At 46.1% G+C, this 14,809-nt stretch overlaps 1 protein-coding gene across 2 annotated transcripts in view; it reads left to right on the top strand.

Moving 5' to 3' along the window:
- The window catches only part of otud7b (OTU deubiquitinase 7B), a 34,464-nt gene extending 19,686 nt beyond the window's left edge, over positions 1–14,778 (top strand). Inside the window, exons 2-12 of one of the 2 annotated variants that reach the window (XM_012818123.3) lie at positions 2,033–2,286; positions 2,933–3,103; positions 3,655–3,930; positions 4,565–4,666; positions 5,070–5,197; positions 5,514–5,620; positions 5,918–6,045; positions 6,473–6,622; positions 7,041–7,155; positions 8,174–8,252; positions 8,625–14,778. In XM_012818123.3, the coding sequence (XP_012673577.1) occupies positions 2,202–2,286; positions 2,933–3,103; positions 3,655–3,930; positions 4,565–4,666; positions 5,070–5,197; positions 5,514–5,620; positions 5,918–6,045; positions 6,473–6,622; positions 7,041–7,155; positions 8,174–8,252; positions 8,625–10,139 (2,856 nt within the window). In that variant the 5' untranslated portion in view covers positions 2,033–2,201 and the 3' untranslated portion in view covers positions 10,140–14,778. Of the gene's footprint in view, positions 1–2,032; positions 2,287–2,932; positions 3,104–3,654; positions 3,931–4,564; positions 4,667–5,069; positions 5,198–5,513; positions 5,621–5,917; positions 6,046–6,472; positions 6,623–7,040; positions 7,156–8,173; positions 8,259–8,624 lie in introns of both variants that reach the window. The other variant, XM_012818121.3, reaches the window with a different exon arrangement.
- The last annotated feature ends 31 nt before the right edge of the window (positions 14,779–14,809 follow it).

The following is a 14,809-nucleotide window of genomic DNA, read 5'->3' as shown; positions in this document are numbered from 1 at the left end:
CATGTTCGAATATGGTCTCAATAGTATGTTTCAAGTATAGGCTACGGCCGAAACCTCGTTCTGTTTTGATCAATAGTAATCGAGTTGGTAAGCGTGTCTTGTCTGAACAATACGTAACTGTGAAGTGCGCGAATGGACAGAGCGGCCAGCTGCCAATCACTCAACTTGCGTATGCATCCTGACTTCATCAGTCGGCGGTGATTTTGAGCATAACATTCCATTTTCAGTATTCATGGCTTTCAATGTATTACAATATCTGCTATGTTGAGGACCTACACAGGTGTAGGCTATTATTTGATTTGTTTACCCGTTTGAACGAGTACCAGTAGACCGCGGGTCCTCGGGAGAGGCAGACAACCGCATTGGTTTATCAATGAAAGCTCAGCTCGTTCGGAGGAGAGCGGATATATTTGTGTTGCATCTCGAATTAATATTATCATTGATAAACCGGTGCGGTTGTAAACTGTCGTTCCGCTGCGAGGGCCAGCCCGACGTGCACGAATACACCTGTACAAATGCAAATTAAATGTCCACTCAAAATGCTGACAAAAGTTTGATTTACAACGCATTGGTGGGCCAATAGAAGTTAAACACACTATTAAACATATTTGTGGACAGTTTTAATAATAAAAACAAAAATAATGGTATGTAGGTTTGTATAATAAAAATGAATAGTAATAATAGATAAACTTGATTTTCATAATTTGTGTGTTCCATTTCTGACCACTGGTTAGTTCTAGATTCTATTGATATACATTTCAGTAGTTTGCATATATATGTAAAGAGGTAAACCTTAATAATCTTTGAACCATACATGATAGCACCATGGGGCTTGGACTATTGTCAATCTATTTGAATCTAAAGTGGAAGCAAAATTATTTCCTGAAGCATATCCTCATTATTTATGAAATGGTAAAATGTAAGCTACCAGGTGACATGGTAACACAGACTGCGCGCACAGCGCGCACATTTTTTTTTGGAGCACCGAAGACCCATTTTGACCCAGGAAAAACCCTGTTTGTGTGTGTCTGCATATAGACTGTGCCTGTGTGTGTGTGTCTGTGTATTTGTGTGTGTCTGCATATAGACTGTGCCTGTGCCTGTGTGTGTGTCCGTGTATTTGTGTGTGTCTGCATATAGACTGTGCCTGTGTCTGTGTATTTGTGTGTGTCTGCATATAGACTGTGCCTGTGTCTGTGTGTGTGTCTGTGTATTTGTGTGTGTCTGCATATAGACTGTGCCTGTGTGTGTGTGTGTGTGTGTGTCTGTGTGTCTGTGTGTTTGTGTGTGTCTGCATATAGACTGTGCCTGTGTGTGTGTGTGTCTGTGTGTGTGTGTGTCTGTGTGTTTGTGTGTCTGTGTGTCTGCATATAGACTGTGCCTGTGTATGTGTGTGTGTGTCTGTGTGTGTGTGTGTCTGTGTGTTTGTGTGTGTCTGCATATAGACTGTGCCTGTGTGTGTGTGTGTCTGTGTGTTTGTGTGTCTGCATATAGACTGTGTGTGTGTGTGTGTGAGTGTGTGTGTGTGTGTGTGTGTGTGTGTGTGTGTGTGTGTGTGTGTGGCTATACATGTAAGCTGGTAGTATTGATATTTGGCATGTCCATAAGCTTTCGGTCAGTGGGCTACGACTGGCAGGACTTAGTAAGAGACAATCTAAACAACTAGCAAAGTTCTGCTCTGTATCAGCTGCTATAGGTAGTCTTGCTGTTTGGCGTAGGAGATGTTTCTTGTACCCATGAGTCACTAAGCTGTATTCAACCTCTGAGAAATGTTTGAATCCTTTCTGTACAGAATATGATTGGTGGATTCAAATATAGAATTTAAATGTGTATTTGTGTGTGTGCATATAGACTGTGTGTGTGTGTGTGTGTGTGTGTGTGTGTGTCTCTCTGAGTGTGTATTTGTGTGTGTTTTGTTCTATTATGGTTGTAGAATAATGAAGTTACATGCACTCTTGTGCAGAGCCATACGCAGACCAGTAAACTCATAACTCATGTTTTTATTTCTCTTCTTATCCATCTCCCTTTCCAGGTGTGCCTGTGAAGGAAGTCCCCAGCGACGACACAGTGTGTGTGTGTGTGTGTGAGAGTGTGTGTGTGAGTGTGTGTGTGTGTGTGTGTGTGTGTATGTATGTGTGGGTGAAAGTGTGTTCCATTTCTCTCTCCTGATGCCGCCTGCCACATTGTAAATTCATGATCACATGACCTTGGATATGGACGCAGTCCTGTCCGACTTTGTCCGTTCTACTGGAGCTGAACCAGGATTGGCCCGAGACCTACTAGAAGGTACTCCTGTCTATCCCCAGTCCTCGAGCTCTTTCTATTTTTCCTTCCTCCTTTTGTACCCCCCGCCCCCTCCCTCCCCATCTCCCTCTCTCCCTCTCTGTCTGTTCTCCTTTCATCTGTTCATCATGCAGTTGTTGTTAATAGAGAGCTCGCTCGGGGGCATCAGTATCTGTGGCGGTGCCGTGTGGAGGGGCTGTGCGTAAACGCTGCTGCTGTAAGCCCTGAACCCAGCCCCGCACGGCCTCAGCCAACGCTGCTAGTTAGGTAATCCATACGCAGTGAGGTAAAGTTGGGACACGTTTCGCTGCTGCCCACCCCTTTTTGTGGTTGCCTAGCAACGTTGCCTTTGCAGATAAAGCAATATAGGTTAAAAATGTATTGTCCTGCAACGCGCCTCCCCCTGCCCAGCTCGAAACAGCCGTTGCATGTGTTTACATGTATCCTCTGAAAGAGGAGAGTCAGCAGCCGTTGGTTGAGATAAGATTCCCCCGTCGCTGTTGATTTTATTGTCAAATAATGACTGATTAGCAGCTGTAAGTGTCGTCGCCCCCCCCCCCCCCCCCCCCCCCCCCCCCGAAGAGGCTTGGTTTGTTTAGCGGGATCCAATCTGATCTAACCCAATGCGGCTGCTGTTGTGCCCCCGCAGGCAAGAACTGGGATCTGACTGCTGCTCTCAGCGACTTTGAGCAGCTGAGACAGGTGCACTCGGACGCCTTGACATATTCGTTTGTGGAAGAGAGGGACTACCCTCCCCCCGAAAAGGAGGTGGCTCGAGTGAGCCGACCACTCCTGCATCGGCAGGATGAGGTGGTGCAAGGTACGGTTGCTCGATAAAACGTCATAAGGAAGCAGTCACTGCGTGTTGGCATGGGTACTACTGCTGCAGAGCGGTAGACCAGCAGAACACCACTCTCATGTCACTTTATCTATTAAAGTCAGATTTATTAGTTTTTTATCAGTATTAGACTAGACCCAGTATTTTAAATGTTACGATTTCTCAGCAGTATGATGACCAGAGCGAGTTGTTGTTGTTGTTATTATTATTATTATTATTATTATTCATGCACATAAATGTGGAAAATCAACATGCCATGGAGCAGGAGTAGACCTCTTCAGTTAGTTACTCCATTTCATGACTGCCATTCATTCCCTGCCTGTGCAGTTTGTAAGCAGCACATTTGCGAATGCTCTGCACATTTTCACTCCCCCCCCACCACCATAGCCCATGTACTATTTTGGGTTCTAGTTATGACATTCACTCTCAAGTCATGGTTCATGCCCAGCCCAGAGCGTCACACAACAGTGGTCAGTCACGCTGTAATGGCGTTTCTGTTTCTGTTTCTGTTTCTCCCGCCTCTCCCCCACCAGCCAACGAGAAGCGCCTCTCCAGAGGCATCTCGCACGCGAGCTCCACCATCGTGTCGCTGGCGCGCTCGCACGTCTCCAGCACCGGGGTCAGCGTCGGTGGCGGCGGGGGCGGAGGCGGCAGCACCAGTGGCGGCGGCGGGGGCGCCGACCCTCTCCTGGACACGCCGGTCTGCACCTTTCAGCTTCCAGACCTCACCGTCTACCGCGAGGACTTCCGCGGCTTCATAGAGCGCGATCTCATCGAGCAGTCCATGATGGTGGCGCTGGAGCACGCCGGTGAGAGAAAATACATCAACAGAAACACATAGAGATCTCATATCACCGTCACAGAAAATACATCAACAGAAACACATAGAGATCTGATATCACCGTCACAGAAAATACATCAACAGAAACACATAGAGATCTGATATCACCGTCACAGAAAATACATCAACAGAAACACATAGAGATCTCATATCACCGTCACAGAAAATACATCAACAGAAACACATAGAGATCTCATATCACCGTCACAGAAAATACATCAACAGAAACACATAGAGATCTCATATCACCGTCACGCTGCATTCACATTTTATTCAGAGAGAAATGCAACTGGAAATGTTGGGCTCCACATTGCCACACCGGAGACACATGAGACTGTATAGAGATTCACTGACGTCTTCACTAATGTCTTAGTTATATACAGTACAGATAAACCAATTGTCGTAGTCTAACTTTTGTTGAAGGTGAATGTGGTTTTGCAAGCATGCTGCTATGCATAGAATACTCCTTAAAGGAAAGGTTTTGTCTGTGGATAAAATAGTGTAGACTACTTGTCTACAAAAACAAACATGAAACAGAAATACTTGAAGAGGGACACAAAGTTGTGCACTGTGGCTAATGTTCCCCTTGTTTGTACCTGTAGGGAGACTCAACTGGTGGACTCGTGTGGGCCCCGGCTGCCAGAGCTTGCTGCCCCTGGCTACCAGTGGAGATGGGAACTGCCTGCTCCACGCCGCCTCGCTGGGTGAGTTTTGTTTTTGTTCCCCCCAGCTGGTAGGCAGATAACACGCACCAGTGGCCCCCGGAACATCTAAGGTGAACCCCCAGCCAGGGCCAGTGCCAGTGCCAGTGCCAGTGCCACCACGGGAAGATTAGCAGCAGCAGCTAATTAATTACGGGCAACTTCAACTTTAAGCCCCATCAGAGGAATATTAATCCGTTCGTAGACGTCGTCTCATGTGGCCTTTTCCTCCCCTCATGTGAAACCGTGTTCCTCAGGCCTGATGCTAGATACTGGGTTTCACCCTTTACACTTGGTTACATTTTTAGCTTTTTTTTCCTTCCACACCAAAACACAGACTAGTCTGTCGTCTGTCGTCAGTGACTTGTTTCTTAACCTTTCGATGATTTTATTCCGTCCTGTGCAGGAATGTGGGGTTTCCATGACCGCGATCTGATGCTGCGGAAGGCCCTGTATGCATTGATGGACCACGGCCAGGAGAGGGAGGCACTGAGGCGGCGGTGGCGGTGGCAGCAGACCATGCAGAACAAAGAGGTCAGCGCTCCAATCGCTCATAGATCACACCAGCCCTCCCTGGGGCAGTAGCAATCATGCATCATTATCTAGCTAATGTGCCTTTGCAGACTTCCAAGACCCAGTTCTTAGTCAGCATCATTGTCGGACGCTGCGCTATAATGCTGTGTGTTTTATTCTGATTATATTTCATACTTTATAAAACTTTGGAAAATGGGGTCCTTGTTCGTGAGGGTGTGTGGGTGGCATTATGTCAGTGATTACCCTGACCTCTTTTGTAACTCGCTGTGCTAAAGTGTGAAAGAACAGGTGTGAAACTGTATCTGTTTTTTTGCAGTCGGGGCTGGTGTACACGGAGGAGGAGTGGCAGAAGGAGTGGAACGAGTTACTGAAGCTGGCATCCAGCGAACCCAGAATACATTACAGCGCCAACGGCAGCAACGGGTAGGTCATAGGATCAGCCAGTAATTATGCTAATCCAATTCATAGTTACACTGCATAGAGAACTAGCAGTCACATTATGGCACTTCCATAGTTTGAGTCTGAAGTCACTAGATAGTAGGCATAGTGTTCATAAGTATTCTGTAGGGCCTGGTGGTGCGAACCACTGAGGTTCCAATGAATTATGAATTTGACCTGCTTGACCAGGAGAGGTTGTCTGACTCATAGTTTCACCTGTGTGTGTGTGTGGTGTGTGTATGTGTGTGGTGTGTGTGTGTGTGTGTGTGTGTGTGTGTGTAGGGCGGAGTCCTCAGAGGAACCAGTGTATGAGAGTCTGGAAGAGTTCCATGTGTTTGTTCTGGCCCACGTGCTGCGCAGACCCATAGTGGTGGTGGCGGACACCATGCTGAGGGACTCCGGTGGAGAGGGTAAGGGCGTACCCACACACACACACACACCCGAATACCTTCGGTTTCTTTTGCACACACCCATTCAAGAGACGGCACAACCAACCAAAAAAAACTTTCCTAGCCTGGGGCCATCTTGTCTCCAGTTGGTGCATAGATTAACCCACATTTATGGATGGCACTAGAGATGTGGAAGCTGTGAATGGAGTTTAGCTGACTACAACTGACGATAGTTAATATGAGTGCGTCTACAAAGGCATATGTGTTTTGCATACTACCTGGTATTGCAATGGCTGGCGACGTAACTAAAGGTTGACCGACTCCCTGACAATAGTTAATATGAGTGCGTCTACAAAGGCATATGTGTTTTGCATACTACCTGGTATTGCAATAGCTGGCGACGTAACTAAAGGTTGACCGACTCCCTTCTGTTCTCCTCTCCCATCAGCCTTTGCACCGATTCCATTTGGAGGGATTTATCTGCCCCTGGAGGTCCCAGCCAGCAAGTGCCACCGCTCTCCCCTGGTGCTGGCCTACGACCAGGCCCACTTCTCTGCCCTGGTGTCCATGGAGCAGAAGGACGGCTCTAAAGAGCAAGGTAGCGACAGGCACACTGGAGCTCGGATCAAAATGAATCCTCCGCAACATTGAAAAAATAATTTACCCCGTTTCGTCAGGTGTTAAAAGTTTGAGACAAATTCAAGTAGTGGAATTGCATTAACAGTGAATGGTATTAGAGAGTTGATCTACTGACTGGCACACTGGAGCTCCGATCAAATTAATCCTTCGTAACGTTGAAAAAATTATTTCAATTTGAATTAACAGCAAATGGTATTGGAGAGTTGATCTCTCTCTATAAGAGTTTTGTTTTGTTGGCTTCTTGGTGGTCGACTTGTCTGTTATCCTAAAGGGGCCTGTAGTTCCTAACTCTGGAGACTGTGGAGGTTAAGAGAGGGTAAAATCAAGTTAGTGATGATTTCCTGTGTGCTGTGTCTCTCTTCCGTTTTCTTCCCTAGCGGTGATTCCTCTGACGGATTCGGATCATAAGATGCTGCCGCTGCACTTCGCTGTGGACCCGGGGAAGGACTGGGAATGGGGGAAGGACGACGGTGACAACGTGATGCTTGCCAGGTACAGCGATCACTATTTTGCTTAGATCGTTCAGATGGCTTAGAACGCTCAGTCTGTTACATTTTTCAAAACCCGCTTCAAATCCTGGGACAAAAAGTCAGTTGACTAATAACAAAAACAGATGACACCTATTGAAATCCATTTATGTGCTTTATATAAATAACATGCACTTCATGTCATTTTTTATTTGGCCAGTTGGGGCCGCTTTTGTACATCTCATTTTGTCAGTTGGTGTAGCAATATGCAGAAAAACTGACAAGAAATCAGTCGTTAAATACAAGAGACACGCAGTTTCAATCCATGCATGTCATTTTTATTGCTTTCGTGAAGCATGGCTTTATCTTCTTAAATGGACTAGCTGCCCCTGGTGTGTTTGTTTGTTTGTTTGTTTGTTGGTTGGTTGGTGTATTTATCAGTTGTGTCAAGAAAAGAAAGAAAGAGAGGGAAGGATAATGAAAAGAACATTAAGATCACGCTAAACTCTCCAGGGAATGGCCCTTGCAAAACCTGGTATCACCAACCATGATTAACTAATCTGGAGAGCAAGCTATTCTTGACAGTCATTGAGGGATTATCAGTGAAAGCCTGCTATAAAAGGAGCCTGGAAGGAGTCTGGAAATAGCACAGCAAAGAGGATATTTTTACACTTTGTCATATTATTACACAGCGTTTTGTTTGTTGATTACAGAGCTGCGAAAGAAATGAGGCACAGCGCTGTTGCTATTCTTAACAGCCTTACGATATCCACATTTATAATTGTGTTAGGTCTCGGTCTTAACAGATTATTAGCATTGAGTACTGCTCAAGTATTTTTTTTTAAAGTCCATGAATATCTGACAGGTGAGATGTGATCGAGGTAATATTAGTGGCTCTTTATTATCATTATTATTTTATTTATTATAAATATAATATACATTTGTTATAAAGCCACATTTCCATTTGGGTTTGGGGATGATGTTCTATATCATGTTTTGCATCAGTATAACATAGCCTCTATTCTTCCTCTGCCGTCCCCCAGTGTGGCCCTATCTCTGGAGGCCAAGCTGCATTTCCTGCACAGCTACATGACCGTGACATGGCTACCGCTGCCTTGTGAGGTACAGGTGAGCTTCTTATTCGCATGAAGGATCTCGAGGAAAACCTCACTTTAGGATAGTCAGATGTAGGGATTGTACTAAAACAATTTGGCATGAAACAGTTTTTGAATAATCCATGCATGTATTTACTGAACTGTAGTTCCTATAAATACAAACTATACAGATTTTCCTTATGATTACTGTTATGCAACGTACCGGATAATGGTTAATCCTTAACCTCTGCAGATCTTTGCATGCAGAAAATAGAAGTATTACCACTACTACAACCAGTACTACTTCAGATATAAATAGGGCAGACTATGCAGATGTAACGCTTGTTGTAACGATGGATGGATGATACTGACAGTGATTTGTGTTTGTTTGTCTTTACAGCAGGCTCCACTGGCCCAGCCAGAGTCACCAACGGCCTCTGCTGGCGAGGAGGCGCGCAGCCCCCCAGATTCGGGCGAGTCGGACAAGGAGTCCGTGAGCAGCAGCTCCAACGGCAACGGCGAAAGCAGCACTACAGGAGGAGGCACCTCCTCATCCAAGCCCAGTGGCTCCTCCAGCTCGTCCAGCTCGTCCAGCAACAGCTCTGCCCCCAAGGACAAGAGCCGGAAGGACAAGGAGAAAGACAAAGACAAGGAGAAGGACCGGGACAAGAAGCGGGCAGATTCGGTGGCCAACAAGCTGGGCAGCTTTGGCAAGAGCCTGGGCAGCAAGCTGAAGAAGAACGTGGGCGGCCTGATGACGAGCAAGAGCACAGGGGGCGTCGGAGGACCTGGGAGTGGCACGGGCGGCAAAGGGGAGGGCACGGAGAAAAAGAAGGGCTCCCTTAGGGGGCGCAAGGGCAGCAAGGATGGCTCCCCCTCTATGCAGAGCTCTGAGGATTCTGGGAAAGGATCTCCGTCCTCCAGCAGCGAGCGTCCCGTCGGGGGCAGCCCAGGTGAGTCGGACCCCTACAAGTACAGCACTGACGTGAAGGTGAGCCTCGGCATCCTGCGAGCTGCCATGCAAGGCGAGCGCAAGTACATATTCGCAGGGCTGCTGACCACGAGCAACCGGCAGCCCTTCCAAGAGGAGATGATCCAGCGGTACCTGGCCGACGCCGAGGAGCGCTTTAGGGCCGAACAGGAGCAGCGGCGAGAGGCGGAGCGGAGGGGCGGGGCTGGGCTGGCCACCCCCAACGGCTCGCAGGCCCGCAAGGAAGGCGGTGGAGTGGATCTGGGATACCGCGGCTTCGAGGCCACGAAAGAGGAGCTGGTGGAAGGAACCACAACCTCGTTTAGCAACTTCAAGCCGTCCGTCTTCAGCCCCAACCTGTACTCGGGTGTGGTCCCCATCCCACGGCCCACGTTGGTGGAGCACCCCACGACTGCCCTCTCCCAGACACCCCCAGCCCCTCTGTCACAGACCCTGCACACGCACGGCTATATGGACACTCGCCGACAACTAGCCGGTGGGGGCCCCCCTGGCTCTTCATCTTCCTCCTACCTTGGGTTCCCATCGTACGCCACCCTCCCCCGCCACTGCCCCGTGGCTCAAGACCCACCCCATCCCCAGTACCACGTACCCCCTCCTGCCCCTTCAGTGGCCAGCCCCTCCCGGGTCAACCCCTGCTTTGCCACCTACCCTTCGGAGCTGGACCCTGAGCCTGTAGGGGGTGGTGGGTACAGCAATGGCTTCCGGGACCTACGCTCCAGCCTGGATGGCGGTCGCAGCGGTCCGCCCCCGGTTCGGCACTACTCCCTGGGCAGCGCTGGCGGCCTGGCCGGCCTGCAGACCACCCGCTGCCGGACGCCCAGCTGCAATTTCTTCGGGCACCCCGAGACAAGCAACTACTGCTCCTACTGCTACAGAGAGGAGCTAAAGAGAAGGGAAACGGAGCCGACCATCCACAGGTTCTGAGCAGCTCTAGGGGGTGGTGGAAAGGAGCGAGGCAAACGGTCTACATGCCCTGCCTGCCTTCCTGCCTGCCTGCCTGCCTGCCTGCTTACCTGGGAGGCACCTGAGGCTGAAACTTCCGTCTTCAAAAGGAAAAAACGGCACAGACATTGCCTTTTGGACTGGAGTGATGAGTCATCCCCCCATGCTGACTGTGGATATTGTGGCAAGTCTTAACTGTGAGAAGCTTCAATGGGGAGAATGATTCGATGGGGACTTTGGCTCCATCTGTGGAGGACCTGAGAGATGTGGTGGTGGTGGAGAGAAGTGGGCCAGTCTCAGTCTCCTCGCCGCACTGTAACAGTCATCCTCTGTTTTTAGCTCCTCCTGGTGGAGTGAATGTAAACCGCAGGCGACATAATTTTTTTTGAAAGTGCAACATGCTTAATTGCATTTCATGAAAAATAACCATACACACTCACACATACACAACCCCAGGCATACAAGAAGCACAACCATGAACTGCTTGTTTATCTACACTTTTTTGTAAGAAGCATACAGTCTCTGGCACTGTAGGTCAATTAGAAAAGGTCAGGCAAGGGTAGATTGTGTACCACTGGACTGAGGTTTTGGGTTTTGCTAAGATACTTCAACGAATCGAGGAATCTCATCGTTCTTCTATGGGAAGAGAAAAAAATATAGAAAACACGCCCAAGCTTCCTTGAGTTCAATCTTCTAAATATTTGTTTGCAAATACTAAGCAGGTGCCAGCGAAATGAAATGGTTTAGGTGTTTTTTGCGTTGGTCGGATGTTCATAATTTGGCAAAGCATCACGCTTTCTTTAAATATCTCTTCAGCTAAACGTGGGTTTGGCTTGGTGCTCTCCAGTTTGCAGTTTGGTCATCTCAGCCTGATGGCCCAGTTGAACTGCTTCAGCCCATCAGCCATCAAACAAAAGCCCCCCCCCATTACATACACTACAAGATACATCTCTGACATGGTCCGACGTCATTTCTAACTTGACATTTGTTCCTAACTTGCAAAGAAAGTCGCGTGATAGCTGTCCGCCTGTGATGCTTTATACACAGATCAAATGTGGAAGTAAATACCTAGTGTGGCATAAATCTCTGACAAAACGTTCTGTGTTTACAGAAATGCAGATGCTACTGGTCAGCCAGCTGCTGCATATGTTTTTTTTTCTGATATGGAACTGATAAATTAATTCTCTGTTTCAGTATTGGTGGTGTATTTAAAGAGTGTTTCAATGTTCTGGTTTCTGATGGTACAGTATAGCTTTTTAAAACAAATAGCCAGTATCGAATTCTTGTGCAAGTCAGCGTAATTAGCTTAACCCTGTGGTCCGCATACATACATATATATATATGTATAAACATACATATATATATGTGTATATATACACAAACAAAAGGTCATTAGTGTCATATTAGGTCTAGTTAAAGGTCTAGCCTGGCTAATCAGATATATTTTATCGAAGATATTGCGGTAAAATTAAATCAGACAAAACTGATGCCAGTTGTCATGCAAAAGAAATGTTACACACATTGCGATACCCTACCTTCCAAAAGCTCAAGTCACGGCACGGTGTGGCGTCCAAGTAAAGTGAGTGACCATGACGAGTCACTAGGCGGCTTTCTGCACAAAAATGAAGCACTTTTTTTCTTAGGTCCTGAGCGTGTGTGTGTGAGTGTGTGTGTGTGTGTGTGTGTTCCAGTGTGATGATGGCATGCTGTATGTTATTTCGGACCTGGGATGTCTGCTTCCTCAGTCTGGAGAGGCACGGCCTGCTCACTCATGGCGGGTAGGCGCGTCTCTGAGGACGACGACATCGCTCTCTCTCATCTCTCGTTCTTTCCAAGTTGCCTTTTTCTCTTGGCCCATCCGCTCTACGGGTTTCTGTCTGTCTGTCTGTGTCAAGGCTTAATGTTTCCCCGTTTTTTATTTATTTTCGAATTCCAGAAACTGTGCGAAGCCATTTTGGGAGGATGGCTGTTCTGGCCATCACTCCCTGTGTGTGTGTTGTTTTCCCCAAGCAGTGCTGAATGCCATGGTTTTGGCTGGGCCCTTTTCAGGCCTCTTTTTTTCCCCTTTTTCTTCCTCTTTTTTTGGGGGTTTTGAAGTTGCTGCCATGTTGGTTGACAGACAAAGGCCTCGTTGAGGATCTGCTGTGGTGGTGGAAATACCTAGCGAAGATGGAGGGGGGGGGGGACAAAAATAACCCCAAGATGTTATCCTCACAGGCAGCAAGGCTGCATGGTGCAAGTGGTCCTGTTTATTTCTGCACAACAATAATACTCTTAAAGCTGAGAAGTTTGGCATTATTTAATTGCCATTTGCCATTATATTGCTGACACCATTGAAATAACCTATGAGTTAATCCCTGTGACATCACCACCAACTACACACACATTGATCTTAAAGTAAGCTCTTGAAATGCAGATGGAGATATTAACCCTTCAAAAATTGACAGTATAGAAATGACAAACTATACTCAATTTGCAATTGGTCATTAACACTTATAATGACTTGCATCTGATGGATGTAAAAAATTGTTGCCATGCTCTCGTGTTTGCCTCGCTATTTTTTTTGTATGCAATATCTGCCATGCCCAGTGGATGGCGCTCTTGTATCAGTTTCCTTGTTATGGAAGCGATAGGCAATAAGACTCCACCAGTTATAACCTAGCATTTTATCAATAGGATTAGGAAAGTGAAAAATAGATGAGGTAGAGAGTGTTTTGGCTTCAGCAATGTAAATAAAGGGTATCTGTCTTCTGTTAATTTTTTCTCAAACTAGCAGACATGTATCTATAAGTGATCTCTTGGTGATGGTTTTTGTGTGGTGTGCACAGCTGTCCTTTTCTGCTAATTCTCAATGAGAATCTGTGTATGACCATGTCTATGTAATTGTGTGTGTGTGTGTGTGTGTGTGTGTGTGTGTGTGTGTGTGTGTGTGTGTGTGTGTGTGTGTGTGTGTGTGTGTGTGTGTGTGTGTGTGTGTGTGTGTGTGTGCGCGCGCGCAAGTGCTAACGGCATACCTTGCCCTCACAAAAAAGTGTTGCAGCTTGATGGCACAATCAAGAGGACTTCTTAAGAGATAAAAAAAAGGAAAAATCAGAATTTGATGGCAACTAACTTGAGTGTTTATTTCTCCCTACAATGTAATCGTAGCTTACATCAGTGGCTTCATTTATTCCAAGAACAGGGAAGCTCTCGAAAAGAAAACATTGTTCATTGAACTTCAATAAGACTGCAAACTTTTTTGTTTTTGTATTAACAAAAAAAAAAAAAAGACAACGAAAAGGTTGTACAAATATGTTCCAAGTTATTTTTGTAAACCATACCAAAAGTTTTACAGTGTTTTTAAAGAAAAGAATGTATATTGTTGGACACTAAAATGAACGGATACCAAACTGCAGTAGCCGAAACAGCGATGGGAGACAGTATTCATTGGAATGATTTTTTTCTTTCTTTTCTTTGTTTGGCAGTTGAGGCTGACCATAAAAAAAGGATCTTCAGTCTGAGGGTTTCTTGTGAACAAACTAATACCTTCATTAATGAGCTGACAAAAAAGGTGTGGTTTTGAAATATATATTTATAGGAAGTTGTTTATTTTTCAGGAAGTTTCTTTTTGTTTCAGAATGTTTAATTTTAGGAATACCAGAATGTTCTTTCATACGGGCTACTTGTCAGACAGACGGCCTCACTGACCTCCATATCACCCACGACACACACAGACACGCTTGCATGCATACACACACACACACAGACACACACACAGACACGCTTGCATGCATACACACATTTTCATGCACCCCTATACAAACCCATTCATTGCAACCTCATCACACAGCACGTTTTGAAAGCCACAACTTACAGGACCTGACTCAGGCACTGATCTCGTCGCAGTTTTTGTCCTTACATGGATTATTTTCTCTTTGTTATTTTAAGGTATAGCTGACCCAGGTTTATAAAGTATGTACTTTTTTTATTTTCCTAAATGACAGTCATCCACAAAAACTTCCATGGGATGCTTTGGTTTGCATGGAACTGAAGCTTTAGCATGTTGCAAGAGGGTATGACCCCCATATTTTGCATCATCAGTAGTTTGATGGGCAGTACACCTTTGTCTAGATCCATGTTATTCCCCCACCTCCCCACCCCACCCTACCCTACCCTACCCCAGGTTGGCAGAGGCAAGCCTAGGCTGTGTGACAGTGCAATCTAGATAGAAAGAACATCTGATTATCTTTTAGTTTTTATTGTTTTTCTCTTTTTATTTGCACCGTTTGAATAAAATTCTCATTGTATTTAAACACTACAGTGCCTGTGGTCATGCATTTCTTTCTTGAGAGACAACGGATGTAATGTCTTTCTGTTAGAGGAGTACATTTTAGCATACATTTGCCTAATTCGAAATTGGCTCAGCAGTTAAAGCACATGTTTAATATTACGTTTGTATTTCTACGCAGATAAACTCAGGCCTTGGGCATCATACTTTGTCATTTAACTATTAGGCGCTGCGTGTCAGTTTATTATACATACAGATCTGATGTGTGTGCATAAGAGTGTTCTATAATGTGTTGCTACTTTAGGTAGTTGCCAGTGTAGTAAGTAAATAAGAAGATTTCAATCTGTCTCGAAACTCTTTGTACTGTTTTAATTTCCGACGGAGG

This window comes from Clupea harengus, chromosome 11 (genome assembly GCF_900700415.2).
Source record: "Clupea harengus chromosome 11, Ch_v2.0.2, whole genome shotgun sequence".
Classification (NCBI taxonomy): domain Eukaryota; kingdom Metazoa; phylum Chordata; class Actinopteri; order Clupeiformes; family Clupeidae; genus Clupea; species Clupea harengus.
Note: the sequence above shows the minus strand (reverse complement) of the source record. Positions and strands in the feature narration are given on the sequence as shown.